At 45.1% G+C, this 17,231-nt stretch overlaps 1 protein-coding gene across 1 annotated transcript in view; it reads right to left on the bottom strand.

Moving 5' to 3' along the window:
- Positions 1 to 1,042: 1,042 nt before the first annotated feature.
- RALGAPA2 (Ral GTPase activating protein catalytic subunit alpha 2) overlaps positions 1,043 to 17,231 on the bottom strand; it is a 132,924-nt gene continuing 116,735 nt past the window's right edge. The window contains exons 38-39 of the mRNA XM_059828587.1: positions 15,779 to 15,900; positions 1,043 to 2,114 (exon numbers count right to left, since the gene is read on the bottom strand). Coding sequence (XP_059684570.1) covers positions 1,960 to 2,114; positions 15,779 to 15,900 — 277 coding nt within the window. The 3' untranslated portion in view covers positions 1,043 to 1,959. The remainder of the gene's footprint in view (positions 2,115 to 15,778; positions 15,901 to 17,231) is intronic.

Raw genomic sequence — 17,231 nt, 5'->3', positions numbered from 1 at the left:
TACTGGCAACGTTTATAAAGTACTATCCCGTATTTACAGGGAAGTCACAGGGCTGGACGCTGACACGCAGACAAATGTTCACATTAACACCTATGTAGAAGTGCAAAAAAAATGGTGGCCCAATGGTGCATTTTGCTTCACCAAAAACAAATCCCCTTCACTTAAACCATATCACATTCAGTTTAGAGGTGTGCATTTGAATGCCAAGTAGCAAACCAAACAAAAACCGAACAAAAAGCAGTAACGCCCCAGACCTGAGGAGGGTTAGGAGGGCTGGAGGGGTCTGACACAATGCTTGAGAACGGGCAGACACTGATGTTCAAAACATCAACAAAATGAAGTTAACACAATAATATTTGCTTTACAGCCATCTCCTCATCCACGCACGCCAGGAGGGCCAGGGAAGCCCCGGCTGAATGTGGTGCCCAGCCCCAGCGTCAGCCGCCGGCGCGTGCCGCAGCAGTCATTAGGCGGAGGCGCACGTTCTGCTGCGCGTGGTGTGTCTCACAAGTCCTGTCACGGTGGGGCATCAACAGATTTCTGCCTTCGGTCTGGCCGTCCTTGTTCACACCGAGGGGTTGCAGGATGTCTCTCAGATTCCTTTTGTTTTCATAATACAGGGGGTTTTAGCTATAAAAAGCTATCACCCCTAGAAATCTATGATACGTCTGAAATACATTTCCTATTGAAAATATAGGGTTTGCTTACTACACAAAGTGCCAGGGGGACGCTGCACATCCTCGAAAGCCTTCAAATTTATTTTATTCTAACTAGAGATGCTTCAGGTTGCAGACTACTGCCCTGATGTTGTGACAAGGTGAGGTGGTTACCTAAAAGGTGTACTGTCTAATTATTCAAACCATGGTGAGAAGTTGTGGCAAATGTGTGGCACTTGCTCTTCAAAAAGGAATTTGGTTATTTTTATTTTTCTAGTGAGTAGTTCACAGTCACAGCCATTGCATGCACTATTGCAAACAACACAGCAATCCCAAAGCCAAAGCCAGTGCTGAGAAAGAGGGCACCTGTATAAAATACGTGCAAAGATGTGAAGGTAAATGGTTGAACCCAGCTGGCGCAATAGCTGCTCACCGGAACCTCACGCCTGCGCTGGATGCTGCCACCCCCGTAATCACACCTGTACCGCAGGCGGGCACCTGATGGGCACCAAGGAGAGGAGCCTGGTCCTCTGCTCTGCCGGACCGGGCACACCTGAGCGGTGGCTGGAGCATCTTCGGCTTCAGGGTTTTACACAACAGGTAGTGACGTATCACCTTGAACACGATACCGTAATTGAACAGATTTTAATGCAAGTGCTGCCACTTTGTGAAATTGGCAGTACCCTCCTGAATTTTAGGTAAATTACCTCTGATGATTATTAATTCTTAGCTACATGCACAAAATGGGCACTGGATGACCACAGACAACAGAAAGGGAGCAGAGGCTGAACACAGACTGGAAAGTCCCTCCATCACTCAAAGGAGAGGAGCATTTGTTACATGGCTAGTCATATGAAAACCTGTATTTAGACAAAATTCCCTAATACACAATTAAGTGTTGACCGGAATGACTAACAGCAATGCTCTAAAGTTACAATAAATAACTGTTTTCAGTACTGGTTTGTGTCCTCTTGCTGCGACACCAGTACTTGTGCACAAGTGCTTGGGGAGAAGTGCATGCTGCCATCAGCCCAATGCCACACCAGTAGTGAGAGCTCCCATCGCCTTCGTTCTCTTTGTGACGGAAATGATCGAGTGAAATGCGTGATGATAATGCAGGTGATACCTGATCATCGGCCGTGTCTGTCTGAATACGAGAACTGCAATTTTACAGAGCAAACCCCTTGCCCGTCCCCTTCAACACGTGCTCATCCAAAAGGTAAGTTCTGTAGATGCAGTAAATAATTTATCCATTTTAAGGTCTCTTGGGTTTCCTCGGCTGGAGTTCTGCTCCCGCAGCACCTCAGTTGGAAGACTTGCTGAGAGCACTGGCTGAGCGGCGAAGCTTCCCAGAGACTCTGCTCTTGGAGGCACGTGGTAACGTGGGCGAGGTCTGGTCTGCTAACTCTATTCCTACGGTGACAGTAAGGTCAGCGCTCGCACTTGTGGTGAGGCAGCCTGGAAAACAGAACGGGCAGAGAAAAATTAATGTAAGGAAAGAAACAACCTGCCTGTCTTTGCATCAGAGTAACTGCTTGGCAAAACACAACCCCTCTCCACCGCCTCTTCCAAATTAATCTTGGGTATCACTCAGGTGAACGTGACATTCGTAGTAGAAATTTGGCCCAGGCAGCTGAGGAACCGCCATACCGTGCTTTCCTGGAGAAATAAGGAATTTCTTTTTGGCAGCTTCCAGAAAAAGCGAGGAGTGGCTGGGCTGCGAGCAGTCAGCAGCGCCCAGGCGAGCGCGTATGAGCCCCACCAGCAGCAGCCCCTTTCGGAACAGGCATGCCGGTTCGCACAGACCCTGCCAGCGCCGACGGCTCCAGCAGCCGCCTGCAGCCCGGTGCTGTGAGGTACTGCAGCGGCCCCGCGCCAGGGGAGCGGATGCACTGATCCTGCTCACTCAAAGCTCCAACAAAACCCACATAATGGAACTTGAAAAATGTTTCTTTCAAGTGTCTGTTATATAAAATTATTTTTTGCTGTGTGTCACTAAACGGCTCTTCTGTATTTAATCTACTACAGAGAGCTGGAAACGAGTTTCCATAGTGTGAATGCTTTCGTGAAGCTCTGCCTGGAAGGCGTCTTAGCCTCTGATAAAAACCCACAAAGAATCCCAATTTTTTCTAATTGCACTACTAAAACAGGACACCAAGTACCCATCATTATTGGTGCACTCATGGCCACCATTCAAGAACTTGTTTGTGGGCTGGGGAACCTGGATGGCTGTAGTGGTGTCTACGTGTGTTTACTCTTTGTTGTTCAACAACATTAAGTTACATCTCAATTACTCCCCACAAGCAATTACGACTAGAGGCCAGGACTAAATAGGTTGTCTGAATGAGAATGGATGAGGATACAGCTATTAAACTAAGAAGTAAATGAATAAACTGAGGTGTGTGTGCGTGCAACTCCTTCCTCTCCCCTGTGCGACTGTAATGGTGCTCTGAGGAATACAAAGAGGCATGCTGCAACCCAGCCCTGCTCTTGCTGCTGGGGTTCGGACCTGTCCCAAGGCATTTCCCAGCGTGAATGTCATTTCATCACCTCCCTTAGGGAACAGTATTTTTAAACCACGTTATAATTCTCCCTCTAATTCTTAACACAAAGGTTTTTATTAGAGGTGGGATGGAGGAACAGCCTCGCACCCAGGTGCTTGCGAGAGAGAACGGGGGAAGGCTCCGTGCCCACACCGAAAGTCAAGGCCCGTCTCAGCAGCCGTGCGACCACCTGTGACCTCTAGACTGATGGTTGTGTTTCGCAGCACAAACCTATTTCCAATTCAACAATAACCTGTATTTTCAGGCTGCGCCTTTATTTGCTGTTAGTGTATGTGATTGAAGATTACAGGGCTATCTTTAATACTCCCTTCAACTTTATTAGCCCAGGTGAGTCTCAAACATGCAGAAAATGCACCAAAATGCTGCCAGTGCCTTGGCTGAAGCTGCCGATGGTTGAGCTGCCCACCGGGCAGTGGTGAGCAGAGACAACCTCGCTCATGACCAGGGCGAGCCTTGCCCTTGTGAAACATGTTGGGAAATCGCTGATGGTTTAGCAAGGCAGACAGGACATCTGTGGGCAAGGCCTCAGCTGCAGGGCTCTGCAGGCAGGAAAGCGCCTGGGACTCGATCCACCTTCTAAGGACAAAGACCCAAGTTGACTCAGTTGCGTTTTCAACACGCGGCTCGAATGATTCGGGGTATTTTACACCTCATGCCAAACACTACAGTCTATCTCACCCCATCACTAGGAGTTGCAGCAGCCCCACTCTGTGCGTTTTAACAGTTTGCTGTTACTTCTCGGGAATAATGCTCGGGAACTCCGTGGAGTTTGTGGGGCACAGGCAGCATCGTGTTCTTTTTCCTCACTACAAGGGTTAAAACTTTGTCCTCTTGCTTCAGCTAACTCTAGATATTTTAATGACTCAAAGCAGGGAAGGGAACAATGCTGAGGTCTGGTCACAGCTAAACCCAAAGTACCTCTTGCTCCTTTGAAATCCCTCAGCCAGTTTGCAAACCGGCGTTTGCATTTCAAAGACAATCTTTACTTACCAGATTTATACTTCAAGACAATTGACTGAAGGGGAAATATCGCATTAAAAAAAGGTGAAAAATGTGACTTAGCGTGCAAAGGCATTTTCTGTGAAAAATGTGGAGCTGTCAGTTTTGGATTAAAAACAAAACCTGCGGTGCTGTTCGTGGGGAGAACAGCGTGGGGGAGGGAAGGGCTATGAGGGAGGTGCCGTACTTTACATTCCTGCAGTTAAGCAGAATGGCAGATGGTCAAAATAATACAGTTTTCACCAAATGGACAAGCTCAAGCAATATTCATGCAAGCGCTGAACAATGCATCGCCTGCGCATATGAAAAGCGGGGCGGCTGTGGCAGGCGGGGGTGCGGGCGAGGCACACCTCGCTCCGGGAGCACCCGCAGCATCCACCCGCCTCGGGAGCCGGCACATTCCTTCAGTCCAAACTTTCTTCTGGCGAGTCCTTAGCTATGCAATCAGCCTTGAAGCTCCCCCGAAACCGCCTTGATTGATAGGGAGACAGCAGCTGCAGAGTGAGCAAGTAATAACCACAAAAGATAAAGGCTTTCATACAAATATTATAATTCCACTTGCAAGCTGTCTGGCACGAACTCTAATTACTTGGCCGTCTTGCAAGGGGAGCCTGCAACTTTGTTCAGAGCCGAGGCCCCGCTCACTCAGCTGCGCTAGGGAGAGAAGCCGGGCTGTGCACACCCGCCAGCACGTGCCCGGGAAAATCAGCGTCATATTTGTGTTGATGTTCAGATGCTCATCAGAGACTTAGTTCTTTTTCTTTTTGCAGCGATATGGAGGAGGGCATTTTTCCTCTCTTGCCGTGTTTGTTTCTGAGGGTGCGTAGGCAATGTGAAATTGTAAGTTGCAAAAACCAAGCAGCAGCTCCACAATGGTCAGGTAAATAAAAAAGTACTAGTTTCTGACACACAGGTGGACCAGCGGAGTGCTTAAAATTTACAACTCAGCCAAACATGTGAAATTTGCAGAAAGGGGGAAAAAACCCACCAAAAGCTGCACAGCAACTCTTTCCTGCAAGTCACGCTGGTTTCTGGGCGAGCACTGCCACCGAGGTGATGCCATGCAGCTTCCGCCGATGCTCGCCACCGGTGGGGCTGCATCCAGCATATTGCCGGTGGCTGTCCTGCCCCCGATCCCGTCCCGTGGTGCCCCGGCCGCAAACACACAGGCAAAGAGGCCCAGCCATGACCAAAATGCTTCCCACCGCGGCAGGTGCCGGCGCTGGCTGCGCACAGCAGCAGCCGGAGGGAGCAGCAGGCGCCTGGGCAGGCAGGCGGGCAGCAGGCACCCCTCAGGGCTTGGTGTGCAGGGAGTGGGAGGAGATGGGGTGGTGGCGACAGGGACAGGCAGAGACAGACCCCGAGAGCCCCAGAGCCGCCACGGCCGCGCGCTGAGCACAGGAGGAGGAAAAGGAGGAGGTGGAGGAGGAGAGCTGTTAGTGATGGAGCACAACGCCAGCAGCAGCGGGGCCTGCGGGAAGCATCGCTCTTACCTGCGGCAATTACCGTAACGAGACCATTACATATTCTAATCTAAAGGGAGAGAACACAAAATCATATAAATACAGGAACAGCACACCCGTCGCACTCGCGTGAAGGTCAGGCCGGCTGCTCGCAGGCGCCCAGCACAGCGCAAACCGGCCATGCGCACCACGGCAAACTCGGCACACGGTGGGCATCAGTTGTAAGGGCAACTCACGATAGAAAGTCCACCTCAGTACCCTTAAGGACCTGGACAGAAATGGGTACCCACAGGCTTTTTCCTTGCCCCTGCTGACTGAAAAAATAGAGGGAGGAAATGTTGGCAAAAACTGGAACAAATGAGCATCTCCCTTCAACTTTTGCCAACCTTGCCAATGGGGTATTGTGGGACTTCAGCAGCCTCTTACTTCAGCTACACTCCCGACACTGTTAGTGGTCATACAATTTTAAACTGGGTAAAATTTGAGGCTTCACAGAGACCTAAACCACTATTACACTGTAGGCAGGTTAAAAAGAAACAGAAAGCAAACAACATACATATCATTGGGCCACGTAAACTTCCCACAAATGGAAAGTCACTTGTATGTGCAAAACCACATCACGGGCAGTCATACCCCTGCACGCAAATAAGATGCATGTGAATGACAGATCGATACATCAGACCGTCATCTGATGACATCTCTTACAGGTACAAATGCTTTACGGTGATGAAGGCTTAAGTTTTTAAAATATGTTCCTTGCAGGCAAGGATTAAAAATTCAGTTAGTAATACAAATAAAAAAACACTTTAAATGAAGAGTTATCTTTTGGAAAGCTAGAGATAGATAGATTATTTTAAATCTACTGAACAGAACAACTCTGGTTTCTCATACACCACCAGGGCAAGTGCTCTAGGAAAAAACGATCTCTTAGCAATTTCTTTTCTCCTTGTGAAGCAGATGAACACTCCTGAAAGCAAAATAACTCCCTCTCCCCACTCTTCAGCATATACTCAAGCACAGCAACATTGGTGCCGATGATGGTGAAACACCTTCTCGGACTTCCCATGGAGAAAACAGGCAGGACCTCTGCCAGGACAAGAGCAATACAGTGCTGTCGTCGTGCAGCTGAACTACAGGGGCATCCAACTCCTCACCAAAACTGGCTGAACCCTCCTCAGGGCCACCAGATGCAGAAAACCGAAACCAAAAAAACTGGTGGGACAAACTAGGCACAAGGCTATCGCTCTTACTCGGTACACATTTCTATCGTATGAGAAAAAGACAAGAAAGGTGGGTCTTAATGTATAAGCCAAGTATGTAAAAATGGATTAGAAGAACATGCGTGATCATTAAGGATTTTGAAGCTTTATACTTGAGAAGACCCATAAAGTTTTCACACAGGCCGTGACCTATCCCCCCCCCCCTCCCTTAACCTATCAGCCATGACAGGTCCGTGGAAATCTTTGTTTTCTTTCCCAGTAAATGTGAAGGTAATAAAATTCCAGAGAGAATCATAGCAGTAAATCCGCTTAGCATTTTGACATGCTCTGCTTTCCACTCACAAGGACATGGCTGAAAATACAATATAAGCAGCATCCTGAGCCTCCGTGTTCAGGGGAGTGTGTTTTGAAGAAATTATCATTAAAAAAAGCAGTGGCTGTGTTCATGCAAAACCACACATGTTCAAATGCCAATGGTCTGAAATGCAGATACAGCAACAAACTACATTTAAGGATGCAGGCCATCAGATTATTGGAACTGCACTTACACCACATGGCCCTTTGGTGACTTGTCGTGTTTGGTATGAGCTGTTAAAATATTTCATACTTTGTTACGAGTGACAGCTGTTCTAAAGCTGCATTGAGATCTTTCATTTATCTTACGTCTTCGAGCAAACCCCAAAGGCTATGTAGTTCGACCTCAGCAGCAACAGAGGGGATCCCCTGGAAAAACAGGCGGGTGTTCTGGCTGGAAGCCACCAAAGGCTGGCAGCCAGGCAACGGCACGAAATGTCACTCGTCAGTTATATTTGGAGATTCTTTCTATCAGCTGAATTTACACAGCCCCTTTTCCCCCCAAACCCACGAAAATGCTGCAGGAGAAAGAAGGACATTCGAGCTGACTGTCCCAAGCCTGCAACAGCACCACAGCCTCAGGGGGATGCAGGCTGCTCTTTGGAAGGCGTGGGGGGGCCAGCTCAGCCCTGCTGCGCTGGAGAGCCAGCCCCGGGAGGTCAGGCTGTGCTTGCAGGGCCAGCAGAAGTCAAGGGCAGTTTTTGCACCTGCTTCCGCTGACTAAGTGAGGTGCTGCAACAGCCGAAACACTGGTGAATGAGGAGGTTTGCTCCACTGTGGTTTGGTTACGAAAAATAAAAAAAGTAGTATCTTGAAAAGCTGTAACTCAAACAGTAAGAAGAATCTGAAACTACAGGTTAATCAAGGGCAGAAACAACCCTAAAAAAAGCACTCACAGCTCCCAGCACAGGTGATGAGTGCTTGACACCATTAGGTACCCAGCCTTGGTTGTTTCAGACATTTGAAAATAATCCCTAAATGTACACATCAAAGTTCTAATTAGTCGTGACTTGGAGCAGCCACTAATTAGTTCTGCACTGGTCAGCCAGCCAGAGGGACCACAGCAAGTGTTAGTGGTTATTTCTCCTTTGCATGCAGGCATAGAACACGTAGTGCAGCCTCAAACCAGCGCCCGAAGCCTCCCGCCCGGGTGCCAGCAGCCTGCGGCAGGACGGCACTGCACGGGGGCTCTCTCCTCCACCACGGCTGCAGGGCTGACGTGTGTCAGTGCAGAGGAAAAATGCAAAGGGGCCACATTGCCTGGAGCTTTCTCGAGAGCTGACAGCTTGAGCAGCTGGAGCTGTCACCCAGCAGAAGAGAGAGGCCCGTCAAGCTAATATTTTTTCCCATCCCAGCGCTGATTGCTAGGGAGGAAGCCCTCCCTTGCCATCGCCTCTCCCAGAGACCGTAGCTGGGAGAGCTCCCTCTGAGACAATCAATTAAACGGAAAAAAGAAAGGGCCCAGGCTGAGAGCCCTGATGTTGCTCTCGCACGCTCTCCACTGTAGATCCTGAGGTTATGCCGGGCTTGAGGGAGAAGCAACCCCAGCACCTACACAGCTTCGGGGGACAGGTCCAGGCTGCACACCCTCAGAGGCGGCGGGCAAAGGGAAAAACTGCCCTGGCACCCAAAGCAGTCTGCAACTGCTTTGCAGGGAGCTGCAAAGTAACGATGCAACTTCCTTACCATTCTGCACAGATTTGTACACTTCTGAACCAGGCCTGGTCGTCCTGGCGTAAATTTACATCAGACTGTTCAAGTCAAAGGAGCTATAGGGGGTAGAGAGTTCATGGCATTTACTATGACTTTGCCCTGTTTAACAACAGACCATTTCTAACCTTTCCAGGGATGCTAAGAATTTTACTAATTCAAGAAAGTGCTTCTCTTTCATGAAAAAATGCAAACTATCATACTGTCAACATGCATAACCTTCGACTTTTTAAAAACATGAAGTGCCTGACCAAGACATGGGAGCAGTCCCATGGTGTACTGAGGATGCAGGAGCTTCCTTTTTTTCCTTCGTATGTAACTACCAGCAAGGTGTTCAAACTCTTCAGACTGCTAAATGTATGAGTCGATCAATGAATTAAGGAAGACACCACAGCCGGGGAAAGATTTTTCACTCACTGCTTGAGTCCAAAAGAGGAAAAAAGGTGTTTCTGATTTCTAGTGTTGAACAAGTTCTCCTATGCAAGGAGGGATGCACTTCCACTCGGTCATTGCTTCATCATTCAGCAAAATTATGATTTTGTTTATAGCATCCATGTGTCGTCATAGAAATCATTGTGATTTCTCAGTTTTGCCATTAAAAGATCCAGAAAGTGGATCAGAATTGCTGTGTCATGTTATTTGAATATGCTCACATGGGTTTCCCTAAGTGCAAAGGAAGGAAGGATGTAAATATGAAACGGGTTTATTCTGTGTGTCTCACTGAAAGGCATCTCTGGAGAGGAAGGGTAAATTTTGGGTTTCTGCAGAACATCCTGACTTTCCTCCTTCATTAAATCAGGTAATTATACTTGATTCAATTGAAAACTTCATTTGGCACCTTTTCGTTCTCTGCTATCAAGCAGCCACCATGGGCCAAGAAGACAATTTCACCAAGCAGGAAAGGACCATCCGCCACTGGGCTCTTGTCTCTTCAGGATGCTGAGATGCAGACAGAGCCACAGCGACTTCTTAGGCGAACTGGTAGCTACCATGGAAGGAACATAGTGATGGGAGACCTCTGTATTTCTGAGCCAAGGGTTTTGAGGCTGGCAGTGACGGAGGTGGTTACGAAACTGCCATTTCTGCCGACGAGTACAAGTTAGGAGTTATGTGCACGCGACAGCACAGTGCTGAAAGCTGCCCCAGCGCGGTGTTCCATTGACGAGCACTGCGCGTTCCTGCGGTGGTGAGAAAATCCAGGCAGGCGGTAGCTCTGTGGAAGAGAGGCAGGAAAGCCACACACGGATCACCGATAACCAAGACCACAGCAGTAAGGAGTACCTCCTGAATCTGCTTGTGCAGCTTCAGGATCCCCCCCAAAGGCAGCCCGAGCAGCCGGGTGGGACAGGCCACTAACCCAGCAGTGAAAGATGCTCTCATTTGCTGAAGATCAGCTGTAAGAACTACGGGGATTAAATAGAGAGGGGAAGCAGGCCAGGACCCTGCACCTCCTTCTGAATACTCTTTACAGGGAAGGAGGTCGGGGAAGGTGGAAAGAAACACCTTGAGTCCTGCCTCCTTTGGTAATTCTTCCCACTCCTCTGCTCCACCTCCCTAAGCTTTTCCTCTTTGTTTACTGCCTGGACAACCTCTACAATTGCAACGTCTGGCACTTATGATTGCACACTTTCCTTCTCACCTACTGAGAACTAAGTTCATGCAGACCTCGTAACGAGCTCTGTACTAATGACTTAACTTCTTGTGCGTCTTTCCACATTTAAGGGCAACGCCTGTACTGGAAAAGGAAGGATTTAGCATGGAGGTTCAAGCCCGTGTCGAGGTGCCGCATGTAGCTCCACAGCAGCATGCTGGTCCGGCTGGTAACAATTGCCAGATGGTTTCAGCACCGCCTCTTCTCGCAGTAGAAACAGCTGAGCAGTGGCTCCTAGCTGCCCGGGTAGTCTGGAATTTTCTAAGTTCCAGTTACTAGAAACTAATTTTTCAGTTTCAGGCAACACTGTCATCTTACTCAAACCCAACACCTGGCATGTGCTGCGTACGCTGTAGTATCATGGCACAGCTACTCATTTTCAGACGTGTATTTTTTTAATATTCGGCTCCACCCAGCTTCCCTAAAAATATGCAAAAATATTATACAGAACCTGGAGAAACTTTTATTCCACCTAGTACACAGAACTGAAAAAACATTCTACAGATTTTCAAGGAAAACACACAAAGAAGTAAAAAAAACCCCAGAAAAACCAAACCAAACAAAACGAAAAGGAATCATTGCTCAGTTAGCATTAAAAAGAATATTAAGGCTATTTAAGACTACAGTTTCGCCAGGTTTTGTTTTGTTTCTGTCAAAAAAATATTTTTAAATTACATGGCCATTTGAAATATTCTTTTTGCTTTAAACTGGGAAAGATAAAGCTGAGCACCTAGCAAAAAGTGTTTTAAAATAAACCATATCTTGTTTGCTGTACATCCAAGTATTTTCTACAAGAAATTTATGCATGTAAAAGTCCGGAGACAAAAGAAAAGCATGTGTCACCTTTCCAACAAAAAGGCTGCAAAATCTCAGTTTTATGTAAATAAGCAGGCACGGCTTCCAAGGCTTTAAAACCACGGAATGCTGAAAACGTCTATAGTTCCTCAACTCAAGTGTTGCTCCTGGGCAATGCTATAATATTCATTAAAGAATCCATTTATCAACAGATACCACATGTCAGAGTTTTCCAGCACAGTTTTCCTGACACTCCACTGAAAACAATGCCTTAAAAAAATTAAAATGGAAAGCAATAATCCGAGATGCTTTTGCCTGCTGTTTCATTCCACAATAGCTATTAGAACTAAAAAAGCAAAGATTTACACTATATCCTTTCTGATAACGTCAAGCATTATGCTTTATTTTCCAAATCATTAGCATGCACAAGAATGACCTCATGGTGAACAGATGCACTTGGATATGGCAGTGATTAGATCAGTCCTCTCAGCAGTCAAGTGTGCCCATTTCAATTAACCCTTTGAAGCACTAACTGCAAGTCTATGCTGCTGAAAAGCGGGTTTCTAGGTTCTCTTGAAAAGTAGAAATCTCCCCTTGTAGGTATAAAACCCTCAGATACAAATCTTTCTCTGGTGGAAAAGTTATCTCTTTTCCTTTCCAGAATATCCGACTGCTGCCATTTTCTAAGGGTTAACACGATTCTGGCTTCTCATCTTAAATGAAAAAAAAAACCCAACAAGCGCTTTTTAGTCAGCAGAGGTAATTAAAGTTGGAACGCTTTTGTATCTGTTTGTGCCTGTTTCATTTTTATGATTTTTTTAAAGAACACACAAGTATTTTGTTGAACAACTCTGTTTCTGTTTGGCTGAGGGAGCAAGAACAGAAAAAGATAGCAGCTTAAAACCCCATCCTCTAAAACGAGGGAAATCTGCAGAGGGAAAGGATAAGAATAATTCAATAGTGTTGGATTACTGAGGATTTCCTGGGCTGACTCTCATACCCAGCCTAATTAAAATACAGCATGTAATGTACCAGTTTAACAACAAAGGACCGTATTCTCATCTTTTGTTCCTAATCTGCACATCCCCTAAATGAGTTCAGGGATGTCCATTCTGCCTACCAGGCTGCATTTTCAACGTTTAAGATAGACAGGGCTACCTATGATACATAGAGGGAGTTTAAGGCTCTACTTCTGAAAACAGCAAAAGAGGTCAACTGGATGATTTTCGTGCATAAAGTGTAGCACCTGCAAGACTATTTGTGATATGGGAGACTAAGCCAGGGCATACTTCAAGAAACCCACATCCCATCTGAATCTAGGGGAAGCATCCCTAGAGGCAGTATCAGAAAACATAAACACATTTAATTCAAATAAACAGATCATAGTTAATAATACACCAATAATGTGTGTCATTAACAGCTACATATTCGATTAATTTAATGGTCTTGATTTGCTTCTTATACTGTGTTAACTACTAAAAACAACCTTAATTTTAATAAAAAGCATACTTACTTATTGACCCTTTCTATTGTGCACATGTATACACAGCAATGACAGGATCACAGTTAGGTGGTATTAAGAGTAAGATCAGAGGAGAATTAATCTTAAATTTACCTGAACGTTTAAGCTAGGCAGGGTTAGTAGTATCAGCTGGCTTGTTACTTGAGAAGGGGAAACACAGACCTGTGTCAGCTCTATACATTTATTGCTCTGTGATTCATTTTTTCTGTTTCAGAGTAGAAATTCCCCTTTTACACGAAGAAAAATGCCATCCATATTTCTTAAGCGGCAGACAGCCCATTTTGCAGGCATAGGACAGGTGAATCTAAGCTTGGAGGAGGTCTAACTGCCCATGGCATGGGGGGACAGGCTGCACGCTGGAAAGCGCAGAGCTGCCGCTGTTCACAGCCTGAGACCGTCCTGCTTGCCCCCAGCTGTGCCCATGCCGACAGGGGAACTGGCGGCTCCAGAATACTTTTTCATCCCTTTCTATCATTAACAGGGGTGAATAGATGGCTGCAAACTTAGTCAAATTGCACCTGAGCTGGTCCTTTATTTATTTCCAGACGCTGCTGGTACATTTGTAGTACCTTGCCAACCTAAAGCATGATAAACACGGAAATAGGCAAGGCTGAGGCAGATGCTCATGATCCGTATGCAGCTCCGCACACTGCTCCCTGCTCGTGGGATGGGGACTCGCCCGAGCAGCGGCTACCGCCGCCTGCAGCTGGCAACAGCGGCTGAGTTGCGAGGTTTACATTCAGGGTCCTTGCTGATTGCCAGGATGGCATTTGATGGAAAAGACATCCTAATGGCAACGACTGACACAGCTCTCAGTAATATTTGACTAAATATGCAAATAAATCAGTAGGTAACATGAGGAGATTCTCTGAAGCAAAGATTTTGATGCCAGAAGTCATGACCGGCCTCCAGTTTCTTTGTGAGCATGAAATAAATTCTGACATTCAGAAGTCCGAAATCAGGACCTGACTGTGGCAGGTTTTACTCTTAAAAAAAAAAAAAAAATCATGAAATCATAAAAACTCATTCAGGTACTAATGATTTAACAGTGTTCTGAAAAACTTAAGCAGAAACATTATTAGGAAACATTTTAAAGATTTTTGGCATACAAAAATTTATCACAGACTTTAGAAAGTATGACTACAGTATTATCAAATGAGTCTGTCCTTGCTTGTCGAACTAAATTTGTATATATTAAGATCACTGTGTGCTGTAAGAAGAACGTGAACACTAAATACAATTATGCATAGAGCAAAACATTTGAAATATATCAATATATCTACATTTTTATTTGCTGATATGTCAACAGATAAATGATTCAAAGTGCTAACAACACTGGGCATGCAATCTACATTTCTATTGAAACCGATAATTTTTTTTGTCGCAGACTTTTGGCAGAGTGTATAAAAGAATTTAATTCACAGCTGTTCTACTTTTTAATGTAGAAAACATTAATCAAAGCTTTAAGTTATAAGCTTTTCTAATGTTGTTTAGTATTCCAGTTCAACAAAGATCAATAGAGGCCATCCCTGTGTTTCTTGACGCCTCTCCAGGAAGCAGAGGCGCGATTATGTAAATAGCACCGGTTCCCCTTTACTTTTGCCAGCTTGCTTATCTCCAAAGCCTTCTGCCTGCTGCTACTGGCGACCAATGCAAGGACATGCATATACCTCTTATCTCCTAACAAAGCTCTGAAAGCTCGAGGATTGGAGCCAGTAACGTTAAACAATGATGCACGGCTGATTTTATTTGTAAGTGATTTATTTTAGTAAATTTAATTTCTTCCTTCAATTTTTCAGTTTAGATGGAAGATACTTGCTAACAAGTCAGGCTAAAGAGAAATAGAGCAGATGTCCTGCAACATTTATACAGGTTTGAAATAATCTATTAAACAATCCGAAAGAGTCACAGGGAATAATTAGAAAGTGCCAGTTTCACCCTGTGAGTGTAAAAAAGGGATTAAGGAATCTTTGTTAAACAGTCCAACACACGGTGACCATATACTTTTTGGAGGCTGGAAATACAAATCTTGAGGGTACTAGAAATCTGCATTTTAGAGTCAAAGCTTCCTTTCAGGAGATGTTTATTTAAACTCAATTAAAACAGCAAAGCAGTGGTTCATATCTTACTGACTGCATGCTAACTTAAAATCTCGATAGGGCACATAAGGAATAAATTCACAGAGTTCAGCATTCAGGGCTGATGAATGATGATCAGCATTAATGTGTGTGTGTATACATGTACACATGCACGCATGTACGTATATCCATACATATATTAAAAAAAACCCCAAACCGGTTCCAGGCCAGGTGTTGGAAGGAAGCCTGAAATTTGCTCATCTATATTTAAGGGAAATGTTAGTATACTGCACACTGCTGTGGTTTTCTAACAGAACACCGTTCTTACATTTCTTTTGCATTAATCCCTGACCCTGGTATCTCAGCAGCATAATCCCCATTTAGCATTAGTAGCAACGGCTTCTACTGTGAGGAACTCTTTTTCGATAAGTAAGCACCGATTCAGGCACAGCTTTTGAACAACATATTCCCAGCTCAGCAAGAAACCCACACTCCTGAATGAACCAGAGCACATTACTGAGAGAAAGTTCATTAACCTTGCTAGATTCGGGGGTTAACGGGATAGCTGAAGAAAGGAGCAGAGTGAATAGCTCTGATGCAAAACAAATTAAAATGAATGTCATCATTCCTTTTGATATTCATTAGTTGATTCAGGGGAAGAATGGTCTTCTTAAATTTGCAAGCATTTATCTACAAAAAACAGGTGTACATCTGCTGCTCAAGTGCTTCTTAGTGCTAAAGAGAAGAATAACATGCAGAGACTCACCAGTTCCACCGAGGGAGTAGCTGGGAGAGGGAGAAAAGACCTGAGCGGCAAAATCCTCAAATGTCATTACTTCTTTATGGTTCTGGATTATTGCTTCGAGATACAGAGCTCTTTCCTCATAACTGCAATGACCAGGTTAAGGAAATGTCTGTGCAGAATTAAATGCTGTTACATAACGGCCACGAACACCAGCACTTCAGATCCACAGCAACGCTAACCAGGTTGTACACGGGCATGGAAAAGAGGGCACCAAAATTGCCGAGTGCTGCTTGACAGTTCTGAACGCAAGCAACGAGGAGTGAACACACTTAATGGCTTGAAATTAAGGGTAATACCTTTTAGCTTCACGAAGGAAAAGCAGTGACTCAGTAGATCCGACAGATTGCTAAATTACCGAGGGCAGAAACAAACCCTGCAGACTGCAGGCTTTTTTAAACTGAAACCCAACTTTAACAGACAAGCTGTGGCCTTACGGAAAAGTTCCTGGTACACGATATTCCTATTAGAATGACCCTGTCAGACTAGAAAAATTATTAGACTGGAGAAACAAGCTACAGGACAGAGGAAAAAAACCCCCACATACTTTTTGATCCCTGTACTTCTTAGAATAAATTAACCGTAATAAACACAATTCCTGAAAGCGTGACGTTTATATTTAAGGCAGGTGCTAGAAGGTGTAATCTTATGTTTCCTAAATAAATGATGCACATTGGAAAAATTCACCCCACAACTTGCATGTATTATAGTCTGCATAATGCAGACAACAAAGCAATCTAAAATCAAGACTATTGCCTTTTAATTAAAACTCGGCAACCTGGAACACACAGCATTCAAATGTGTAATCAAAAACCAGTCACCAATAAAACTTACAAGCGTAACAAGCTGAAGCAACTTTCCAGCTGTCTTAATAGGACCCCTGCTTGCGGCAGCTTTTCACAGCGGAGAAAGCAAATCTTTTCCTTTTGTGTGCAGCTTCTGTTTTCTCAGAAGGTGAATCATACACTTCCAATAACAGGATAACATCTGAAACAAATCTACAATGGGCTGAAGAACCTCACGTATGACTTTATGAATTAACGCTCGCAGGAGCCAGTATGACATCTCATTCTCCGTTTCCTCATTTAAAACAAAAGTTTGCAGATCCTCATTATGTTTCTGTTACAGGGAAATGCATTCTAACTCTGCAAGACTGTTACGCGGGAGCAAAGGCCAATTTAGAAATCGGGAGCAGCGAGAATAACACCAGTGACAACATAATGCAGGTGAGGGTATTTAAAATTGAAAAGCATTAGTAATTAATATTGAAGTGCCATTTGTGACTTTGATTACATTAACAAAAACACTCTGAAACAGTATTTTAAAAAAAAAAATTCAGAGTAAAGCAGTACTTATAAATAGGACATGATGGTCTAGTGTTCTACCTCAAAGGGAACAAGCAAAGTGCATCTTAATT

This window comes from Gavia stellata, chromosome 23 (genome assembly GCF_030936135.1).
Source record: "Gavia stellata isolate bGavSte3 chromosome 23, bGavSte3.hap2, whole genome shotgun sequence".
Taxonomy (NCBI): domain Eukaryota; kingdom Metazoa; phylum Chordata; class Aves; order Gaviiformes; family Gaviidae; genus Gavia; species Gavia stellata.
Note: the sequence above shows the minus strand (reverse complement) of the source record. Positions and strands in the feature narration are given on the sequence as shown.